The 23,829-nt window shown below is 38.4% G+C and overlaps 1 protein-coding gene across 6 annotated transcripts in view; it reads left to right on the top strand.

Moving 5' to 3' along the window:
- The window catches only part of FBXO38 (F-box protein 38), a 79,070-nt gene that overhangs the window by 9,420 nt on the left and 45,821 nt on the right, over positions 1-23,829 (top strand). For 3 of the 6 annotated variants that reach the window (XM_050793979.1, XM_050793978.1, XM_050793977.1), the window contains exons 1-2: positions 10,628-10,712; positions 21,589-21,779. In XM_050793979.1, coding sequence (XP_050649936.1) covers positions 21,652-21,779 — 128 coding nt within the window. In that variant the 5' untranslated portion in view covers positions 10,628-10,712; positions 21,589-21,651. Of the gene's footprint in view, positions 1-6,602; positions 6,757-10,608; positions 10,713-21,588; positions 21,780-23,829 lie in introns of those variants that run through there. The other 3 variants (XM_050793976.1, XM_050793974.1, XM_050793975.1) reach the window with 3 other exon arrangements.

Genomic DNA, 23,829 nt, shown 5'->3' with positions numbered 1-23,829 from the left:
TAAAACAACCCATGGCATGCAGAAGCTTGCCTTAGCATTGTAACAGGTTGGCCTCCTACTTACATCTGGGCCTTCATGTTCTCCATTTGAGATAAACAATTTCACAGAATGTTTACATCTGACAAAGCTACTCTGTGACTATGAGAAATCAAGACTAAGATAATACCACTTAAAAATCATGTCTAAACACAGGCAAAACATGAACATTATCAAAGTCACAAAATACCAAATATCGACTTATCTAGACTAATGTGACTGCTGCTTCTTCACCAATTACAACTTTAGCCTTAAGCTACTCTTCCTTCCTTCTAAATAATTACTCCCACTTTCTCAGGGCATTCAAACCAAAGCAAAGCCTCTTTTCCTTAAATCTTTTGCCGAATTAACCTAACATCTCAAATCCTACAATAAGACCTTTCTAATACCCTCTTACTGACATGCCTTATGGCTCCCAGGGGTGTGTGTTCTTATAAGCTGCAATGAATCATAAGCCCAATTTGTTCAACTATAGGTGTGTTCCTGGTGGTCTTTGGCTGGAAGAGTATGACAAAGGCAAAACTTGAAGGCAGCAATAATATCATTTCTGTTGCCCCTTTCCTCCCTTCTCCACAGGAATTCACAGGGGCATGAAGAAAATGAAAACAGATGGTCATGAACTCTTAAATTAAGGAGTAGGAAATATTTTATTCATGTATGTATTTATTCATTGAGTCATATGTTATCTCGTTCCAAAAATAACTTAATGGTGGCTGATCTTATTCAGAGGATTCAAAGGTACAGAGTAGAGGGCAACTCCCTGAGAACTGTTATATAAAGACAACATCCTGGCAAAAGAAACACCCAACAATAATGAAAATGGTAGGATGAGGGCACTCCAAATGACTCTGATGTTTAACAAGATACCTCCTTTTCCCATAGCTGAGGTTCCCCCTATGCTTTTCTTAACCAGGGATGACATATTAATCACCTACTGTCAGGTTCTACCTGGCTTCCTGTCACCATAAGTATCTTCTTCCCTTCAATAGAAACTCTTCATTCCCCTCCCCATTCTCAGTCCCTATTCCCTACAGATAGCAAGCTCAGTCTGGTCTCAGGATCCAGAAAAAAAAAAAAAATCCTCATTTTTTAGTCTTGAAGAATTTAAGAAGCTCTAGTTAAATCCTCAGGCAAATCTAAACCAATCAAGTCACTCTTGGCTTAACCTAATGATTTTCTAATAGAGCAGTACCATTCCCAAAAAGGGTATTTAAAGTATGTGGGGACTTAATTTTTACTTGTCACAATGACTGTCCTGCATAGGGAAAAACTAACCCATCCAGGATGCTGATAGTGCTCCTATTGAGAAACATCTCACCATAGATGTCACATGTCTATCACATCTAACCATCCTGCTTCTCCCCATGCCCACATCAGATATCAGTAATCAAATAGTACATGCCACTGAGCTGGATGTGGCCTCAAAATCTTTATCAACATAGTAATCCAGGCATGCCTTGTCATCAGATTTGACATGGAATATAAAACCTATTTGCTATTCCTGCACATAACCTTTTTAAAAAAGTTCTACTTTTTGTGGGTACATAGTGAGTATATGTATTTATGAGGTACATTAGACATTTTGATACAGGCATACAATGCATAATAATAACATCGGGGTAAATGGGATATCCATCATCTCAAGCATTTATCCTTTCTTTGTGTTACAAACAACCCAATTATGTAGTTATTTTTAGATGTACAATGAATTATTGTCGACTGTAGTCACTCTGCTATGCTATCAATACTAGAGCTTACTCATGCTATCTAATTATATTTTTGTACCCATTAACCATCCCCCCCTTCCCTACCCCCACTACCTCTGGTAAACATCATTCCACTCTAACTCCATGACTTCAATTGTTTTAATTTTTAGCTACCACAAATGAGTGAGAACATGCATAATTTGTCTTTTTGTGCCTGGTGTATTTCACTTAACATAATGACCTCCAGTTCCACTCATGCTGTTGCAAATGTCAAGGTCTCATTCTTTTTTATGGCTTTTTCTTTTTAAGACAAAAAATAGCTTCATGGTTCTTAAGATGAAGTCCTTCATCCTACTCTATTTTCTACGCCTGTAGTCATGCCTTGGTCATCTGACCACTCTCCAAGTCCTTCTGAGACAGGGCCCCTTTCAGGAATGTGAACCCTATGGCTGAGACCTTGCAACATTTCAACAGATCTCTTTGACAGTAAATGCCTCCCAGCATTACGACTCTGAACATTCCTTGCTCCTAATGCAAAGTGAGCTACACCCTCTAGTGGGCAAACCATATGTAGTTCATTGAACTTTGGAAGAGTAACATCCTTTGCCTACTACCTACCACCTCCAGTAAGGATCAGGCTCCCCAGATTTTACAAGAAAAAAAAAAGCAGGGGATGGGGGAATAGGGGAATGGGAGATATTATGGCTCTTCTGCCTGAAAACTCCAGGTGAATCTGAATTTAGTAACAGCTGGATTCAGGGTCTCCAAAACTTCTGCTGGAAATTTCTTTCTCAAGTTCTTGGATCCATCCCTACTTTCTCTAGTGTGGTTTTTATTCTCAGGCAGACTTTCCCCACCCCACGCCACCTCTATCCGTAGTGGTAGACCCTGGCAGCTTACAGTTATAATGTCGTCAGTAGAACAGCGCCTTCCTTTTCTAAGAAGTCTTCTAACGAAAGGTTTGAGTCTTATTACACTAGTTGGAATAAAAATTCTTGAACCAGTCATAGCTACAAGCATGCTTAACTCTCATTGAAATGGAGCAAATTATAAGGTCCTACAGGAGCCAGAGATAAGTTGGTATTACTGTATGAACTAGAAGGGGATAAAGAATTGTTCCCCAAAGGAATATTGAAGAACTATTGCCAGAGGAGAAATAAATGCAGGTCAAGCAAACAACAGATGCTTCAACACTATACTTTCTATATACTATCTTTGAGTCTAAGATTGTTCTCAGGCCTGCCTCAAGCTCAATCCCTTGCTATACTGCTGTCCTTACTGCAGTAAACTGTTTCGCCTGTTTTTGCTATAATAAGTTTTGGTATTGTCAGGAGCAGAAACTTTTTATCTTGGTAGAAAGCATAAAAATGTCACCTAGAGATCTTAGCCTTCTGGTGCCCACACTTTTATATCCAAATGACATGACTTGATCTTCCATTCCACAAACCACAGGAAGACTGGTGTCCTTCCAGTTGCAGAGAATCCCAGGACCTCTATGTCCTTATGGTAACTATGTGCTCTGTATCTTTAATTTTGCAAAGTTCTCCATCAGCATCTCATTTCATCTTTGGATGCTGCTGCCTCACTCCCCACTTTGGTGCAGATGACTCCACAGCCACTGCACACCTGCTATCTTACTTCACTCCTCAAGCACTTTCAAGGCTATTTAGGGGAACAAATGTTTTCTGAAGATTTGGAATAATGGAGGAGGACAATGGCTAACACGGCCTATGAAATATGTCAGAATACTTTCAGTTAAGAGAGATGAAAATCTAAATGAAACAGCTTAGGTCAAGCAAGAAATGTGTAGACTCATGCAATTAGGAGGATTCAGGGTGGGTCGTAATTCAGGCACAGCTTTATCCATGGACTCAGGTATTGTCAGAAGTCTCAGTCTCCATCTCTGCCCTCTGCTTGTCTCTGGATTTTATTAAATGCTGGTTTCATCATCTCCCATACAAACTCTATCTACCAGATAAGAAAAATAGCTGCAGCCACTCCAGTCTCATGTCCTTACAGCTCATGCTAAAAAAAAAGGGGGGGAGTGGGCGGGGGTTGGGAATGGGAAGAAGAGAATCCTGGAGGCCAGCCAAACATTCCCCGCAATCAATATGCAACTGTGGTCCCCAGACATGGGAAATAGAAGCTTTTCTTACATGATTAAATGTCTATGCCAAAAGGTCAAATTTAAGCAAAGAAATGAGGATCAAACCACACCTATTATTATTATTTGGCACTAAGAAACAGTATATGAATAATTAATATGTAAAATGTCATATTTTCAAAAACTATAGCATGTTAAGGAATTAGATGAGTCTTACGATTGAAATTTTAAATTTTTAATCAAGTATTGGCTTAAACTTAGAATATTAAGTTGAAGAGATGAGAATTTTATTAAGACTAAAGATTACTGGCTGTTTGAGAAGTTGTCATTTGCCATATTTGTATGTTTAATAGAGTTATGAGTTTTATTTAAATATTTAGGAAGGTTTGGTTTATTAAACCATTGAAATGCTTAAAAGGAAAAATCGAGGGTATTATATGTATTCATTTATTCATTAATTCCTTTATTGGACAAAACTTAACTATGTATCTACCCCCATCTGTTTATTTTTGAAAAACTGGTCTATTAGTATGGTTGTTTGATTTCTGTCCCCCAACTCCTCAACCAAACTGCCCATAGAAACCTATCTACTTCTCATCACAATTCTTCTTTTGTACCTAACAGTGTCTGGCCCTAGAGCAAGCCCTCAGAAAATACTTGCTGAATGAATGAATGAACCATGTGAGGCTCAAAATACAACTAACTTATAAAAGAAGCACAATTGTTTTCTCCTAGTTACTTGTGGAACATAAGGACCATCAGTTTCCGTCCCACTATTATACTTACCTAGATGGGCCCAGCTCACCAGCAACTTACTTTTCTTCCCTTGCAATAGCTGAATAAGGTTGATCCACCTTCTGCCTACAGGGGAACAAACTGTTCACTCACCTAGGGCTGGAGACTCATCAGGTATATGAGGGGAAGCAGTGAGTCCTATGCTCAGCTAAAATATGTGTGAAGGGAAATAAGATTGAAAAGGTAGGCTGAAACCAATGCATACTGTACCTGGGAAGTCTGATAAACAAGTTATATATACATTATTTAAGCCTCAGTTTAAGCAAAAAAGAGACATTGAAAGTTTTTTCTAAAAAAAAAAAAAAAAAAAAAAAAAAAAAAACAAACAAAACAAAAAAAACCACTTTATTGAAGTATGATTGACATACAAAAATTGCATATATTTAATATATAAGACTTGATGAGTCTGAAGATAAATATATACCTGTGAAACTATTACCACAATCTATGCCATAAACCTATTCATCACCTCCAAAAGTTTCTTCCTGTCTTTTCATTATGTTACGTGTGAGTAGAACACATAAGATCTATTCTCTTAACAAATTTTGTAAATACATTCTACAGTGTTGTTAGATCTCTAATCTTGTATAAACAAGTTTGTACCCTGTGACTAATACCTCCCCATTTCCCGAGAGAGAAAGGGCCAATCTCCAAACTCCTTCTTTTATCAGGAACCTACTCCTCTGATAACAGCATTGATATATTCATGAGGGAGGGCTCTCATGACCTAATCATCTTTTAAAAGTTCCACCTCTCAACACTATTGCATGAGGCATTAAGTTTCTGTATTAGTCCATTCTCACACTGCCATAAAGACATACCTGAGACTGGGTAATTTATAAAGAAAAGAGATTTAATCAGGTCATAGTTCTGTGGGCTGTACAGGCTTCTGCTTCTGGGGAGGCCTCAGGAAACTTACAATCATGGTGGAAGGTGACAGGGAAGCAAGAACATCTTCACGTGGCCTGCGGGAGAGAGCAAGTGAAGGAGGAAGTACTACATGATTTCAAACAACCAAATCTCATAAGAACTCACTCACTTTCATAAGAAGAGCAAGGGGGAAGTCTGCCCCCATGATCGAATCACCTCCCACCATGCCCCTCCTCCAACACTGAGAATTACAATTTGACATGAGATTTTGGTGGGGACACAGACCCCAAGCATATGAATTTCCAACACATGAACTTTGGGGACATTCAAACCATAACACTTAAGGGTAATTTTAAAAAAATAAGCTTGTTGAATTTCCTGTTTCACTCTTAACCTTTTCACTTCCTCATCACATAAACATGATCTTGAGTAGTACGGCACAAATTAAAAATGAACGGTAATGTCCTTAATGTTTAATATTGCTTAATGTTCACTCAGAGTTCATGCTTATGAAAGTGTAAAAGTCTTCAATGCAGGCTTTTGCTTTTGTTTTTTCTTAATCTACCACGATGTGTTGGTTTTGAAATTGCAATTCTCTATGCATACACCTACATACAACATCCTTTCACAGAATTTTCTTATGTAACTTGGGAAAAATTAGGGCACTTTGAAAGTGAACTTCAGAAATATCATATGCTAAGAATTCAGCCCTTATAACTTCAACTATCTAGAAATAACTGAGAAGCAGGAAGGAAAAGAGGTCTCTGAACAATCAAATAATAACAGCTAACATTTATAGAGTGTTTACTGCCTGCCAAGCACTGTTCTATCTGGATTACAAACATTACCTCACAAGAAACAAACGAGGGTGAGGATGTGGAGAAATTGGAGCCTTTATACACTGTTGACAATGTAAAACAGTGTAACTGCTATGGAAGAGAGTATGGTGGCTCCTCAAAAAATTAAAAATAGAATTATGTATGATTCAGCAATCCCACTTCTGTATATATATACCAAAAGATGAAAACAAGATCTCAATATGATATTTTCACTCTCATGTTTATTCCAGCATTATTCACAATAACCAAAATGTGGAAGCAACCCAAATGCCCATTGATGGATGAATACATAATGTGATATACACAGGCAACGGAATACTATTCAGCCTTAAAACCTTGAAGACTTCGAACTAAGTGAAATAAGTCAGTCACAAAAAGACAAAGTGTATGAAGCTACTTCTTTGAGGTATTTAATGCAGTCAAACTCAGAAACAGGATGTAGAACTGTGGTTTCCAGGGCTAGGGTAGGAGAAAATGGGGAGCTCTTGTTCAATGGATATAGAGTATCAGTTTTGCAATGAAAAAGTTCTAGAGATCTGCTGAACAACGTGAATATGGTTAATACTACTGAACTGTACACTTAAAAATGGGCTCAAAAATTTTTTCAGCTCCCACATAAGAGTGAAAACATACAGTGTTTATCTTTCTGTGCCTGAATTATTTCACTTAATATAATGTCCTCCAGGTTCATCCATATTGCCTCCAATGACAGAATTTCATCCTTTTGTATACATATTTTGTGTATATGTTCCACATTTTCTTTATTCATTCATCTGTTAATGGTAGGGTGAATATAGTTAACGATAGTTTATTGTATATTTTCAAGAAGCTAAAAGGGAGGATTTTGAATGTTTGCAACACAAAGAAATGATAAATGTTTGCAGTGAAGGTATATGCTAATTAGCCTGCTTTGATCATTATACATTGTATACCTGTATTGATATATCACTCTGTATCCCATGAATATGTACAATTATTGTGCATTAACTGAAAACTAAAAATGAATGGAAATACATAATTAAAATGGTAACTTTTATGTTATGTGTTTTTAATCACAATTAAAAATACACAAAAAAATAACATAAAGAATGAATTGATAAACAAAATGTGGAATATATATGCAGCGGAATATTATTCAGACTTAAAAAGGAATTAAATTCTAAATACATGCTACAACATGGATGAACCTTGAAGATATTATGCTAAGTTAAAAAATTCAGACATAAAATGATAAATATTGTTATGATTCCACTTATATGAGTACCTAGAGTGGTCGAAATCATAGAGTCAAAAAGCAGAATGGTGGTTGCCAGGAGCTGAAGGGAGGAGAGCATGGGGGATTGTTGTTTAATGAGTTTCAGTTTGGGAAGATAGAAAAGTTATGATGATGGGTGGTGGTGATGTTCGCACAATAATGTGAATGTGCATAATTGCAGTGAACTGTATACTTAAAGTGGTTAAAATGACAAATATGTTATATATATTTTGCCACAATTTTCTTAAAAAATAAGGTATGAGATTATTCATGCACAAATGCAAGACTGGGCTGGTGGGACTACAAGCCTTGCTTTTTGATGCTTGTGCTAATATATACACATCCAAAAATCTAAAAATTAAAAATAATGAGGCAGTGTGTGGTAAATTACAGATGGCCACAAAGTCTTCACTACACCTTCAATTAAGAGGTGGACTCATTCTTCTCTTGAATCTGGGCTGTCTTAGTGGCTTTTTTGGCCCAACGAGATGTGATGGAAGTCACTTCTGGGACTGCAGAGGCTAGATCATATGAAGTTTTGTAGCTTCCTCCTGTTTTGCTTGGAATAGCTCCCTTTTTTTCCCATTCTACCTCCAAGTTCTCCCTGACAAAACCCAAACACCATGGTATAAGAAACCCAAATCAGAGGGAAAGCCCAAGTGTAGGCACTCTGATAAATAGCTCCAACTGAGCATCTAGAGATCAGCCAGCCTCAACTGCCATCAATATAACATATATTAGAGGCTGATATTAACTACAGCCCCAGTTTGACATCTGACTGTAAATGCCAGAGACTGCAAGCTAGGACTGCCCAGCCTACAGAATCACGGCAGATAAAATTTTTAGCCACTAAATTCTGGAGTGACTTGTTATGTAGATACCATAATGATGTCTATTTTAACAAACCTGAGCCTTAGAGCTGAAGTGATTGCCCATGGTCTCTCTGCCAGTAAGCAGAGGAACTCACACTTAACCAAGTCTTTCTGGTTCTAAAGCCTACATTCCTGACTACTAAATACACAATTTCTCAGTCAAAACAGCTACAACAGTTGTGTTTTTTTTCTTTTTACCTCCAAAAAAATCCTGTATTTGAATTCATAGTGGAGTTCTTCCATATACCTCAAGTCTAAGGGTTGTAAGAATAACCTTGATATGCATAGCACTTTCTGCAGTTGTGCACTGAACAGGCTCCATAGCCATATGAACTAGTCCTGAGAAAACTCTAACCACTATCCCTAACCAAAACTTCTCTTGAGTATTAGTCATCATTCTAATAAAGGGATTATCTGTTGTTTAGGTACCTAAGGAACTTCAAGGAAGAATAGGGGCTGATACCAGAACTCATGGAAGAATGAGAAGAGATATTTCAGAATTTAATTAAAAATGGGGATTGAAAATTTTAAAAATACAGTAGTTTAAGGTCATTTAGTGTAGGGCAAACTTTCCTGCAGTGGTCAGGGACTCCATGATGATGCCACTGTATAGGAGAAACATTAACTCAGGACATTTTTAATGAAAACCTGTATCATCAAGGTACAAATAAGTCCTAGAGATGAAGGGATACATATTACATGCTCTACCTGAAAATGTTAAAACTAGTTTTGATATCTTATTATATATAACACTCATAGCAGTGAGAAAATATCTTTAACATTTATTACAATGGTTTGTGGTGTGAAATTTTCTAAACTTGAGGTAGGAAACCTTTCTTACTCATGAGTATTCATTTCAGGCCCCACTACAGTGCTTTTTACAAAAGGAGGAATGCTAATAAAATGAAAATCATATTCCATTGAATTAAAAATTCAGGACAATTGTGCTGAAATAAACCTTACTGAATGCCTTCTAAATATACCATGCCCTGCACTAGAAACTTTCGTAATTCCTATTTATTCTTCAGGATAATCTAGGAAACAAACCGACAGAAGCAAATAGCATAAAAATTCATTTTTGTCTTCAATTACAAGAAGAATGTAACAAGAAAGCTGAGATTACAATGAATAGTACATGAATATGATGAGGTTTGGTTTTGTTTGTCCTAACAGAGCTCCAAATCAAAAAACAGATACATGGTTTGACAGGTGGAATGGGATAGCTAAAACTGTGGGTGCCTAAGACAAGCTGAAACCTAAGGTGCAGAACCACACTGGGGAAAGAGGGGAAAAACTAGTAGGTCTGGTATCAATCAAGAAAAGAAGAAGAAACAGGATTCCCAAGCCTTCTTTAGCTTTTTCTTCTCCAGCAGAATAGCCTAGTCAATGCTACCTCTTGTCAAATCGTATCTTACATGGCTTTAATGCACACTAACTTTCCTAAGAAGTATTTGTATCTATTTAAATCTAGCGATTTCAGCCCATATTAATTACATGTATATAAGGTCAATAACACAGGATGTAAAAGGTAAAAATCTCAATTTCAGTCCATCTGTGCAACATTGTGCAAGTCAATTACACTCTCTGAAGACAATTCCTTATCCATTAAACAACAAAAAAGGTGATTAAGTTGATCCTTGCCTGCATGTCAGGGTCGTGTAGAGTTTTTAATGACACTCATGTGAAATTCCTTTGGACTGTAAAATACTATTACTTACGTGCAAAGACAATGTCCCGAAATCACAGAAGGGATGACTTAAGATTAACATCTTTAACCGCGCCCCCGTCCTTCCTTTCAAAAAAAAAGTTACCTATTTTCAGTTGAATGATTTTGGTAAAATCTCTATTGGAACCTATCTACTTCGCAAATGGCAAAGGCGAGGTCCGGAGGGTATCCAAGACCCCAGAGAACCAGTGGAAATCAAGACCAAACCACACGGTGGAAACTGGTTCCGGCGCATCAGACTCAGTGCTTCCGGCATGGCGCTTTAGTGTCACGTGAAAGACCAGCACCTCCTAAGTCTTCCGAAATGCCACGCTGAACATGGCTGCCGCGCTTTGATGCTTCTTTACACACATAATATGGACACGGGTTGATGGTCCAGCCCCGGATGACGACACTCCGGAAATGTGCGAGCGGCGGCGGAAGCGGAAGTGCCTCAGCAGTGGGGGCCGGGGAAGTGTCTGTAGCGTCCCTCCCTCTCAACCACAATAACAGACGGAGGGTCGGCGTAGGTGAGGCGGCGGCTGAGTGGGCCTGGGGACCGGGAGCGGGGTGGCAAAGCCAGGAGTGCGTGTGGCAGGGCTGAGGTAGCTGGATGGGGGTTCTGGAACTTCCGACCGCTTAAGCTCGGCCTCTGGCCCCCTTCGGGCCTAGAGCTCCCTGAGAGATCAGGGGTTGAATTTGTAGTTCCTGGCCTTCTAGGCCGTGCTTGCGGGGTTTGCCTGCTCCTCTGCCTGGCCCCAAAATCCAGCCTAAAGAACCCTCTCTGGGCCCCAGTTTCCTCAATCAAATGTCTGAGGGTGTTGCACTGGACAGCTTCTGTGACTGTCTCCCACTCCGGGCGTCACGAATTTCATGATTTTAATGTTAAGTCGCTGTTTTGGCCTGTGAAGTGAAGGAGGCCTGTGTTCAGAGTACTGAGGGGATGTCCGTGAGCAGGAAGCAGTGAACACATCTTTGAGAGGCTGCCACGCCTGAGTATCAGGATCCCTGAATTCTAGTTTTACCCCTTCCACCTACACACTGTGTGACCTTGTCTAGGTCCATTAGCCTTTCTGTGCTGCAGTTTGCTTATCTGTGTTGGATGCCTTTGATGTCCGTGCCCTAGCTGTGGAAATAAGATTCTTAACTCCCCTTTTATGGAGCCTTTACGGACCTGAAAAGCATGTTCTCCCTGCACTCTGCACATCCAGAATTTGACTAAAAGATGTCTACCGTGTTTCTTTGCAGACACCAAGCTGGCCAAGGGCATCTGGGCACTTAGGAAGGTTCCTGTGCAATGAGAAGCTCTGTCCAGAAAACTTTGTTTTATACACCTAAACCAACAGTGTAAACCACTACAAAGTGAAAAACAGGAGACCTTAATTTTTGTTGCAAAGTTTCTGTTAACTTGATGGTTTACTTTGGCCAAATCCCTTCCTCTTTCTGAACTTGAGATTTTTTTTTATCAGCCAAAGGAAGACGTTGGATTAGATCACTGGTTTTTCATCCCCTTGCCAATTCCCCCAGCACAAGTGAAGGATAAAATAATAGTTCTATAAAGCCATGATTTTCTCAGGGAGAGAGGAGGTCCAGTTTGGAGGGTATGTGTTACATAGGCATAGACTGAAAAAAATCCGCTTGTGATTTTTAACTTTCATTTTGAGAATTAACATTTTAGATTATCTGTAAGCCTTCTTTCCCCTCTTTAAAATGTGTGATGCTGTAATTCTGATATCCTCCTTGGGTAAAGAATGTAGAGTTTTGTGTGCCTCTTTGTTTAAATGGCTGTGTGCCCAGAGGTACACTCTTTATATTTAGTCAAACAGATACTAATGCATAGTAGAGGAGAAAAAGGAACAGCTAGATTCCTGTAAGGTAGGGTGATATAGTGAAGTAAAATTGGTAGTATGCTAAAATGAAATAAGGTGGTATAGTGAAATAAAATTAAAAAGGAGTTGAAGACCTGGATCCCTGCTTCACACTGGTACATTCTGCCTCTGTGACTTTGGATAAGACATCTAACGTCTCTAGGTCTCACTTTCCTTATCTGTAAAACGAAGGGTTGAACTGGATGATTTCTAGGCCTTTTTCAGCACCATAATCCTGTGGGGGGTTTTTTGTTTTGTTTTGTTCGTGTGTGGTTTTTATCTGAGCAGTTTGCTGGATGTGGTGTGGTATTTCCTTAGACGAGAGGCTGTCCTAGTCAGTAGATACACTAGATAGTCTATGATGTCAGTTAAGGTCTGTGAGGGCAAATTAAGTGATATGCAAGGCTACTTTGATATGAGCAAGCTGAAACCAATAGAAACCAAAAGAAAGGCATGAGAAACTTGAAGAGCAGGGAAGCCCTTGACCAGATAGGATCATTGAGAATATTGGGAAATTTTAAGTGAGAGGTGGGTATTTTTCATGAGGATAAAAGTAATTTGAGTTTGGGATGGGAAGGAGATTTGAATTAACAAGATAGGAGGAGAACACTTTTTGGAAACAACTCTGGTTTAAGAATGTGCTTGCAACACCAAGACAAAAGTAATGCTTCCTGTGGCTAAGGTCAGCTAAGCAGGCAGCCACAGAATGACTATAATATACCTAAGGTGGCCATAGACCACTGTGTGGGAGCCTAAATTAAATGGACCATAAACCCTAATTTGTGAAATAGGGTGTGGTCAGATGCAGTTCTATCAGAGCATCTAGAAGCCTTTCTCCAAGCACGGGGGCATTGCTCTGGAATGCCGGAAGACAGCCACGGTGGCAGAGGACTGACTTGATGATAGGATGTTTAGTGTAACCTGGGAAGTCTGTATCCCAGCCTGAACGTTGACACTATTTAATCTTGGGCAAGTGATTTGTCACCTTATCCTCTCTGGTTCTGTTTGTTCATCTTAAAAATTCGGGATCACTGGATGAGCTTCGATGTCTGTGAATATGAACCCCCTGAAATCGTGTATGTATTTCTGCTTGCACGAGTCTGGAAAGTAGATGTGCCACTTTCCTCATATTCTCAGATGGGTTTGTGACCCACAAAAAATTGAGAACTGTGTGATTAAGTAGTCTCTCAGGTCCTCTTCAACTTTTAACATTCTAGGATTCTATGATTCTGTCATTTCTGACATTTCCTTAAGGTTCAGAGTCTGAGGGTCTAGAAGTTGCTAAGCCTATAGGTAACACCTGGTACTGCAAAGTATAGTCTTTATATATAACACTCTCCTCCTTATTTATGCAGGCATAGCTCAGAGATACTGCAGGTTTGGTTCCAGACTACTGCAATAAAGCAAGTCACAAATTTTTTGGTTTCCCTGTGTTTACAGAAGTTATATTTTACAATGTAGTATAATCTATTAAGTGTGTAACAGCATTATATCTAAACTAATGTATATGCCATAATTTTAAAGTACTTGATTTTAAAAAATGCTAACAATTAATCTGAGCCTTCAGCGAGTCATAATATTTTTGTTGATGGAAGGTCTTGTCTCTGTCTTGATGGCTGCTGACTGATCAGGGTGGTGGTTGCTGAACACTGGGGTGGCTTGGCAGTTTCTTAGGACAGCAGTGAAGTTTGCCTCATTGATTGGCTCTTCCTTTTAGGAAATATTTTGTTGTAGCATGCGATGTATGATAGCATTTTACTCACAGTAGAATTTCTTTCAAAATTAGACTCAATCCTCTCAAACCCTGGCGCTGCCCTATCAACTGAGTTGATGTAGTATTCTAAATCCTTTGTTGTCATTTCAATAATGTTTACAGCATCTTCACCAGAAGTAGATTTCATCTCATCAAACCACTTTCTTTGTTCATCTATAAGAACCAACCTCTCATCTGTTCAAGTTTTATCATGAGATTGCAGCAATTCAGTCATATCTTCAGGCGTCCATACAATTATAGTTCCACATCTGCAACAACTTCCTCCACTGAAGTCTTTCGTTGTTTTTTATTTCAATCCTGCTCCTTCTATAACCACAGAAGTCTTGAATTCCTCAGAGTCATCCATGAGGACTGGATTCCAAACTCTTGTTAATGTTGATCTTTTGACCTCCTCCCATGAGTCACAGGCGTTCTTAATAGCTTCTATTAAGCTATTAATATATCGTTTCCACAAGATTTTGATTTAGTTTGCCCATATCCATCAGAGGAATCACAGTCTATAGCAGCTATAGCCTTAGGAAATTTCTTCCTTTTTTATTTTTTTGAGACAGAATCTAGCTCTGTTACCAGGCTCGAGTGCAGTGGTGCGATCTTCGCTCACTGCAACCACTGACACCCTGGTTCAAGCAATTCTCCTGCCTCAGCCTCCCGAGTAGCTGGGATTACAGGTATGTGCCACCACGCCCAGCTAATTTTTGTATTTTTAGTAGAGATAGGGTTTCACTATGTTGGCCAGACTGGTCTCAAACTCCTGACCTTGTAATCCGCCTGCCTCGGCCTCCCAAAGTGCTGGGATTATAGGTGTGAGCCACCACACCCAGCCAGGAAATTTGTTTCTTAAATAATATGATTTGAAAGTTGAAAGTTCTTGATCTATTAGCTGCAGAATGGATATTGTGTTAGCAGGCATGGAAACAATATTAATCTCCTTGTATATCTCTAAGGGACCTCCTAGATGACTAGGTCCATTGTCAATGAACAGTAAGATTTTGAAAGGAAACTTTTCTGAGGAGTAGATCTTAGTAGAAGTCTTAAAGTATTTAGTATGCTATGCTGTAAACAGATGTGCTGTCATCCAGGCTTTGTTGTTCCTTTTGTAGAGCACAGGCAGAGTAGATTTAACATCATTCTGAAGGGCCCTACGATTTTCAGAATGGTTAGTAAGCATTGGCTTCAACTTCATGTCACCAGCTGCATTCTCTAACAAGATAATCAGCCTGTCCTTTGAAATTAGGCATTTACTTCTCCCTAGCAGTGAAAATCTGATATGGAATATTATTCCAATGGAAGGCTGTACATACTGAAAATCTGTTGTGTACTGTAGCTCCTTTCCGCCGTTATCAAAGGTCGATCTTTTGGATAACTTGCAGCTTCTCCATCAACATTTGCTGCTCCACCTTGTGCTTTTCTGTTGTGGAGACAACTTCTTTCCATAAGCTCATGAACCACCCTCTGCTAGCTTTCAACTTTTCTTCTAAAGCTTCCTCACCTCTCTCGGCCTTCATGGAATTGTGGAGACCTAGGGCCTTACTCTGAATTAGGCTTTGGCTTAGGGCATGTGGCTGGTTTGAACTTCTATCCTTACAACTCAGACATTCTGTATATCAGCAATAGGCTGTCTTGCTTTCTTATCATTTGTTTATTCACTGGAGTAACACTTGTAGTTTTCTCAAGAACGTTTTCTTTGTGTTCACAACTTAGCTAATGTTTGGCACAAGAAGCCTAGGTGTTGGTCTGTCTTGGCTTTCAACATGACTTCCTCACTAAGGTTAGTCATTTCTTGCTTTTGATTTAAAGTGAGAGATGTTCAACTCTTCCTTTCACTTGAGCACTTAGAGGCCATTGTAGAGTTCTTAATTGGTCTAATTTCAATATCGTTGTGTCTCAGGAAATAGGGAGGCCTAAGGAGAGGGACAGAGATAGGAGAACAGCTAGCCAGTGGAGCAGTTAGAACGACACCATATTTATCAGTCAAGTTTGCCATCTTATATAGCATGGTTTGTGGTACCTCCAAAACAATTAAAGTAGTAACATCAAAAATCACTGATCATAGATCACCATAACACATATAATAATAATGAAAGGAGAACTACCAAAATGTGACACAGAGACATGAAGTGAGCACGTGCTGCTGGAAAAAGGCACCAATAAACTTGCTTGACACAGTGTTTCCACAAACCTTCAATTTGTGAAAGACACATTATCTTTGAAGCCCAATAAAGTGAAACACAATTAAGGTATACCTGTACTCACCTGTCCCTCATGCTCCATGACTTCTCGGCAAGACTCCCTCCAACTCATCTTTCTCTAATGCCAGTAACTGGACTTTCCCCTCCTTTACTCTTTTTTTAACCTGCTACTGCTTTGTACCTTCTCTGCCTTGTTGAGTTTCTCAAGTGAATTGAAGGCAGGGTGTTTAGTGGCAAGTGGTATTTTGGAGGTAGGAGTGAGAAAAGAACACAAGACTAGTGATGGCAATTTTCTCCTCACTTGATTTGGTTCCTCTTCCAACTAAAAAGCGAATAAGAGAAAGGGTGCACATTAAAAAGGGATACCAGCCGGGCATACTGACTCACGCCTGTAATGCCAGTACTTTGGGAGGCCGAGACGGGCAGATCACTTGAGGTCAGGAGTTTGATAGCAGTCTGGCCAACATGGTGAAACCCCGTCTCTACTAAAAATACAAAAATTAGCCGAATGTGGTGGTACATGCGTGTAGTCCCAGCTACTCGGGAGGCTGAGGTGGAAGAATTGCTTCAACCCAGGAGGCGGAGGTTGCAGTGAGCCAAGATCGCGCCATTGCACTCCAGCCTGGGTGACACAGCGAGACTCCGTCTCTCGAAAAAGAAAAAAAAATGATAGCATCACCACTTACTTGGGAGTTTGTGTGAATTTCATGTTTTCTTTCTCATATAGGGAAACCAGGCCCCTATTCATCAGTACCTGAGATGAAATGCTCAGCATAGCCCAGCTGGGTATTTCACTTAAAGGAAGATGAAGCCAACTTTAGCTGAAGCAACTTTATTGTCCTTTATCAATTATCAAGACTGAGTAAGGGTGGGGGAAAATAAAATTTGTTGACTGAGGAAGCTTTTTATCTCCTGAACATTTTCAGACATCTACTTGAACTTGAGAGGACTGGTAGATTTCTCCTGGCTGTAAGTCCTGTCAGCCTCCTATATATAAGATAAAGATCTTTTCCTTTACCCTAGTGTTCATCTCCACAAGTCCCTTCCCCAAGATAGACTTAGGGCAGGGGCGTCACTATTCCACCTGCCAAGTAAGAACTAAAAGACCTAAGTCTTCAATTCTAGCCATGATATGAATCGTTTCATCTAAAATTTTGTCAGTCCTGCTAATTTAAAATTTAGGCTTTTTGCTAGTTAGTGTTAAAGGATACTGTAGGTTAAGGTTTTTGTCAGCTTCCTGGAGATCTAACCTCAGTGTAATATTGTATAACATCTCTGTGAGTAAATATTTTTTAATTCTCAATAAGTGGAGTTTTATAAATGCAATGATGTTTAAGGTTCTGGGTATTTAGTCTAAAAATTCAAGTATAATTTGTGCACTAAGGCTACTAAATCTAATTCACACAAAAGCACTACATTGTAAAATCCTAAGGAACAATCAAAGGTGGAATCAGCAGAGGAAGATGTTATTAGGTGGTGTGAATTTGATGAAGAAAAAGGAGGAAGAAGGGATTAAAAAAAAAAGAAAAAAACTTTTTATTAAAGGAATAAAGAATCAAGAGCATGATCTCCATGAAGAATTGTCAGGATTCTTAAAGCTGAATACGTGCTAAATTATAACAACTGGAGGATTAGTCTGAGCATCTAGGTAATTTGTGGGTGGATTAGTCTTTGCTGGTTAATAGTCGTGTTGAGGCTTTTACATGCTACAGAGTAGCTGTTATATGTGTCACTGGAGTAAAATCTGATTGCATTATTGTCTGGGCTATAAGTTTGTTGCTGAGATCATTGAATGCTGTGGTAGCAAACGCCCCATAGGAGCATGAAATGGTTTTTAGAAGCAGCCTTGAACCTATGGGATGTATATGGAATAATGGAAAGACTGATGGATATTCATACGTTAGATATTTGAGGGTATATTGTGAGCAAGGACTTGTTATCACCTAGAGGCAAGATTTTTTAGCAGAAACATGACTAATAAATCACTACACAAACTGCTATGGAAGCATATGTTAAGTCCCACAGGGAGCTCAAATGAAGGCGTGAGTAGGGGAAGCTTTTACGGAGGACTTACGTTTAAGCTAGATTTTTACAGGCAGTTTTCTAGGCAAAGCAGGGAAGAGAAGGACATTTCCAATCAGAGTTAAAAGCATATTAGGAATGAAACACCAATGGTTGTTTGGGGGAACGAAGAAGATACTGGTCTGCTAGAGTGAGTATACTGAGAGCAAGTGGTAAGGATTGGAAGAAGATAAGACTGGAACATCTGGTGTTTTTAGATTAGATTGGAAATATTTTATCCTCTGAACCAGGATTTCTTGTAGGCCGATTGTTTTGTTTTGTTTGGCAATGTATATTGTACTTCTTAAAAACAATCTGAAAATGTCAAATGATGGCGAATAATATGAAATGAAAAGTAAAAGTTCTTTTCTGCTTTCCTAAACCTCTGTTATCACTCCTCAAAGGTTACCAGTTAATGTTTTGTTGTCATCTTTCATAAAATGTTGTACGCAGACACAGTATATTTGTCTTTTTTATCATACTTTTTAAAAAAAAGTTTTAGGGGGGTAATCTTTAATTTTTAAAATTATGTTGTTGTTAGAATCATACTTTAGATGTAGTCTATGTTTTGCTTTTTTCACTTAGCACTATAAATCAGAGGGCTGTTTTAAAAAGATAACTGCAGCTTCAGTGTGGAGTATACCATAGTAAGCATTTATTCAGTAAATTACTTATGGCAGGCATAGTGTCTGCTAAGCTTTTCCTCGACCCTGAGGATACAGTGATGGGTATCATTTAGGAAGCCATTTCAGTAGCGCACATGAATGTTATTAACTCCCAAAACTAATGGGAGTGGATGTAAGAACTGTACTGAGATGAAATTGATAAGAATAGCCAATCAGTTGTCTGTGGGAAATGAGAAATCAGAATATATTTAGGATGATTTCAAGGTTTATAATTCAGGAATTTAGTAAAACACATTAGGAAAATAGGTATGTTTCTTTGCATATATCTGTGTATTTTGTTTTGGGAAGGGGGAGGGTTCGTGATATGAAGCGTTCATTTTGGACATAATGTTTTTGGAGGATGTTCAAGTTATTGACGTGAAAATTTCTGATAGGCAGAGGAAATAAAGTTCAGAGCTCAGGAGAGGTAAGAAGTAGAGTTGGAAATTTTTTTCTTTTTTTGCTTTTCTTTGTGTATGTGTGTGTGTGTGTATATATATATACACATATATATATATATTTGTGGTAGCTAAATCCTTGCGAATGGGTACAATTGGCCATGGAGAAGAGGGCTCGAGGATGAATTAGCAAAGGAGACTGAGCAGTGGTCATAGAGGAACCACAAGAATGGAGAATGTCACTTTGGGAGCCAGAGGATGAGATGGTTTCAAAGGAGTGGTCAGCAGTGTCCCATAATACAAATGGGTCAGATGGGGAAGCACTGGAAAGAGGCTATTGGATTTGTTGACTACATGTTCAGTGTAACCTCAGAGGTTTCAGGAGCTATCATAAGATGGAAAAATTCATTTGGAGCAGGCAGGGCAGTAAACAAGAAAAGGTGTGCAGTAATATAATCAGAAGCAGGTGAGTTTATTTATAGCTTTTCTTTTAGCTTGGACAGTTCTGAGTATGCACTTTATTTTTCCAGAGGCCTGTTAGCCAAAATGTGATGGACAACGTAGGAGTAAGCTTCTGAGAACTTAAGATACATGTCACAAATTCAGGGTAGCATAGCCCATATACCTACTTTTTGCAGAATTTTTTAGGCTCACACTATGAGGTACCTGTTGATGCCAGTCCACACACATTGATTTGTCTAGTTTCTCAGGCCATACTGGTTAGAAACAACAAATGAGGGAGTGTGTGTGTGTGTGTTTGGGGTATGAAAGGCAAGCATGCTGACAGCCTCAAGAAGTAAATAGCACATAACCTTTCAGTGAGGGAAGAAGAGACTGGAACACACACACAGGCACAAGAAATGATGAAGATTTACTTAGCCTAGTAGTGTGTCCATTTACTGCTGAGGCAAAAGAACCCCAGGAACTGCATGTACTTAAAGTACCCTCTGCCCACCAGGTGCCTTTCTTCTACTGAGATGCCTGAATGCTTGGGTTCTTGAAGTGTATTGCTCTTCTCTCATTTTTAAGATCCCTTAGGAGTTTCCTATCACATTGAGGATTAAGACCCCTGCTAGCAGTTCAGCCTCATCTTATTCCCTTTTTATCACCCTCTGTACCCTAATACCTTTGGTTTTATTTCAGTTCCTTAAAAGAGCCAAGCTCCTTTGCAGAATCCAGCACATGCCTGTGTAGCTCCAAGAATGCTTTTCTTCTTTCCTACTTTTTGCAGTGTTAATTCATGCTCTCCCTTCAGTTATCGGCTCAATTGTCTTTTCCTTAGGAGAATCATTAGTGGCTCTGGCCCGTTTGTTATATGAGGCTTTAGAACTGTGTTTACTGTCTTTGTAGCAGTTACCTCCTTGTGTAATTCTGAGCTCATTTGTGTGGTTATTTGATTATGTATCTCCACTTGCCTCTGGGCTCTTTGTTTACATTGGCCCAGAGTATACAAGTGGTATTCAAAATAAATGTGCCAAGGCATATTTAAATGAATGTGAATGCACCTCTTTTCGGTTGTCATCCTGTGCCTCCTCCATCTACAAAGCCATTAATGTTAAAGAGACCAGTATTTCCTATAAACTTTCCTTATTAAAATTCCTGGACAATTTGACAGTCAAGGTGTTAACTCCACATGCCGATCAATAGAACAAAAAACCATCTGGGTGCTCATGCAACCCATTTTCTCTCTGCTTTCCCTCTCCGTTCCTCCCCTCTCCCCTATTTTCTCTGTTTTCGTCCTTCTCTAAAGCTTATTTTAAAAACAAAATGTGCATGTGATACAAAAGTGAAATACCATCTCAATATTCGCAAGAGAGGGAGAAGGGATGTTGCATTCTTTCTCTGAAATTGTATATAAGCTTGTGTTTATTTTTTAGGAGTTCTCTGGTTTTTATCAGATTCACAAAGGGGTCCATGACTAATCTAATCCCTGACTTTATAGGTGAGAGAATGAAGAATTTTAAAGATTGTTGCAAGTTTATAGAAGTAATTTGGGGGCAGAATCAAGATTAGAACCCAAGAATGTCCTCTAGTTTCTACTATGTTAGAAGCAGTCCTAGAACCACAAGCTCCTGGAGCTGGAAGAGGTTTTGATTCCTCATTTAATGATCACATGTTACATATGAAGAAATAGATACTTAGAGAAATTGAGTGAATAAGCTAAGAAGCAACAGTACAAATTAAAACACAGTACTCATGATTCCTGGATTTTTGCTCATTCTAAATAATGCACATTTACATTATCTTCAGAAGTTGATTCTCCACTCATCTTCAGAAAAAGATGTTCTGTGCTTTTTGCACAGAACAAATTAATGTTTTTATTAATTTGAATGTGATATGTACCATTATGATACCTTTGCCTGTGTGTGTTTGAGAATAAACATTGTTTAACCTGCGTTTTAATAGGGGGTGTGTTTTTTTAGACTACTTCATTCTCTGTTTGCTTTTCAGGTACTTTGAACTCAAGTAAACAAAAGGGAAGATTTTCTCTTTGATACTGGAGACTGCACAACAATGGGGCCACGAAAGAAAAGTGTGAAAACATGTATCATGAATAATGAAATTCCAGAAGAAATGACAGCAGATGAAACAAAGGACTATATGAATCAACTTTCACATGAAGTACTTTGCCATATTTTTAGGTAAGATTGTGTTTGGTTGACTTACCTACCTGGAATGGATAAGAGCAAACCCTGAGGCAGTGCTGTCTAATGTGGTAGCTGCCAGCTACATGCAGCATTTACATTTCAATTAAGTAAAAATTTAAAATTTAGTTCGTCAGTTGCACTGGGTACATTTCAAGTGCTTAGTAGCCATATGTGGCTAGTGGACACAGTGTATAGGACAACAGAGTAATATTTCTTTTGTCACAGATAGTTCTGTTGGACAGCCTTTCTCTAGACTGTTAACATTTCTAGACTTCGTGGAATTTTTATTGACTAATAGATTTGTTGACTTTTGTTACTGCATTATAACAGCACTATGTGTGTACACTGCACAATATAAGGCAGTGTTTCTGACTTTTTCTGACTACAACCCTCAGTGAGAAACATACGTGTAAGTGATTGTAACAAAGTTTTCTGAAATAATACCCATCATAACTAAATGCAGTGCATACATTAAAGTTGTTTTATGAGCACAACACAAAAAGACTTCTAAAAAAATTATATTTTTACCCAAACTGCATTATAACAACTTTTTTTTTTTTTGAAGGAAAACTGTCATTCTAGTTTCCACTGCTCTCTTCTTTCAATTATTGTCCTTATGTCTATAATTCAAATAAACAAATTCTAACATACTTTGTCTCTGAAATTAGAGATCTGAGTTTGAATCCTGGGTTCATTATTTGCTAGCTCAAGACTAATAATAGACATAATGGCAGTATTATTAGGATTCAGTGAGATAATGCATTAAACACTTAGCACACTGAAAGCATAAATGCTTGGTAAATGTTAATGGTTATTCTGCCTCTTTTCATATTGCTACATGGTCTTCATAATTTTTTTTTTTACTGCTTACTATTCTATAGAATGTATAAATAACATGGTACTTATCATTTCCCTTGTCTGACATCTAGATTGGTTTCAGTTTTTCTGTTTTCTGCAATTGTAGTTGGAATTAACTTCTCTAAGCATCTGGATTTTCCATTATTTTAGGTTGTTTACCTATGAAAAATTTCTTTATTTGAAGTTCTTAAGAATGTTTTGAATTTCTGTAAATGAATATTTGCAGATTATGAACTTTTAAAATAGCAAGAACAGTTATTTTAGAAGACCCTAGGCACTGTATTTTTTTTTCTAATATAAATGTATATGTCATTATTTCCTGCAGTTTGTTATTATGTGACACATTGTAGTTTTTGCTAGTTCAGTTCTGTCTGGGATTAGAAGACCAAATTAAAAATGGTAGTTTTTTTTTTTTAACAAAACAAAATGATATTAACTTTCATCTGGCAGAAAAAAAGTCTGTCAGAATAGCCAAAAATTTTCAGAAAAAGAGTCTTACAACTACTAGATGTTCAATTACATTCTAAAATGTTTTGGAAAAGAAAGCCAGACAGTTGGGTAAAGGAGACAAACATAGGCTCCATTCAAATACATGTGGAGATCTAGTTTATGACAAGGTTGTATTCACATCAGTGAGGAAAAGCTGGGTGGACTATTCAGCAACGATGTCTCAACCTACAAACCATTTGGTGAAAAAAATAAAAGCGCATTTTTATCTCATGTCTTACAGCTAAATTCAAAGTGGATCAGTGAATTAAACAATAAATCCTTCAGAATTCTTTAAGAAAGCATAGGTAAAATTGCATCTAGGGATAAAGTTGGATAATGCTAGGAAAAAATTGGACCATGTATTATATATGTATATTTTTTTGAGACAGAGTCTCACTCTGGCTGGAGTGCAGGGTATGATCATGGCTCACTGCAACCTTGAACTCCTGGGCTTAAGCTATCCTTTTGCCTTAGGGGCACACACCACTGTGCTTGGCTAATTTTTTTTATTTTTTCATAGAGTCAGGATCTTGAATTGTTGCCTAGATTGGTCTTAACTTCTGGCCTCAAGCAATCCTCCCATTTTGGCCTTCCAAAGTGCTGGAATTACATGCATAAGCCACCACACCTGGCCATTGGACCATAATCTAAACTGAAAATAGATCAGATAACGTTGTGCAGTTCAAACAGAATATTC

This window comes from Macaca thibetana, chromosome 6, assembly GCF_024542745.1.
Source record: "Macaca thibetana thibetana isolate TM-01 chromosome 6, ASM2454274v1, whole genome shotgun sequence".
Taxonomy (NCBI): domain Eukaryota; kingdom Metazoa; phylum Chordata; class Mammalia; order Primates; family Cercopithecidae; genus Macaca; species Macaca thibetana.
Note: the sequence above shows the minus strand (reverse complement) of the source record. Positions and strands in the feature narration are given on the sequence as shown.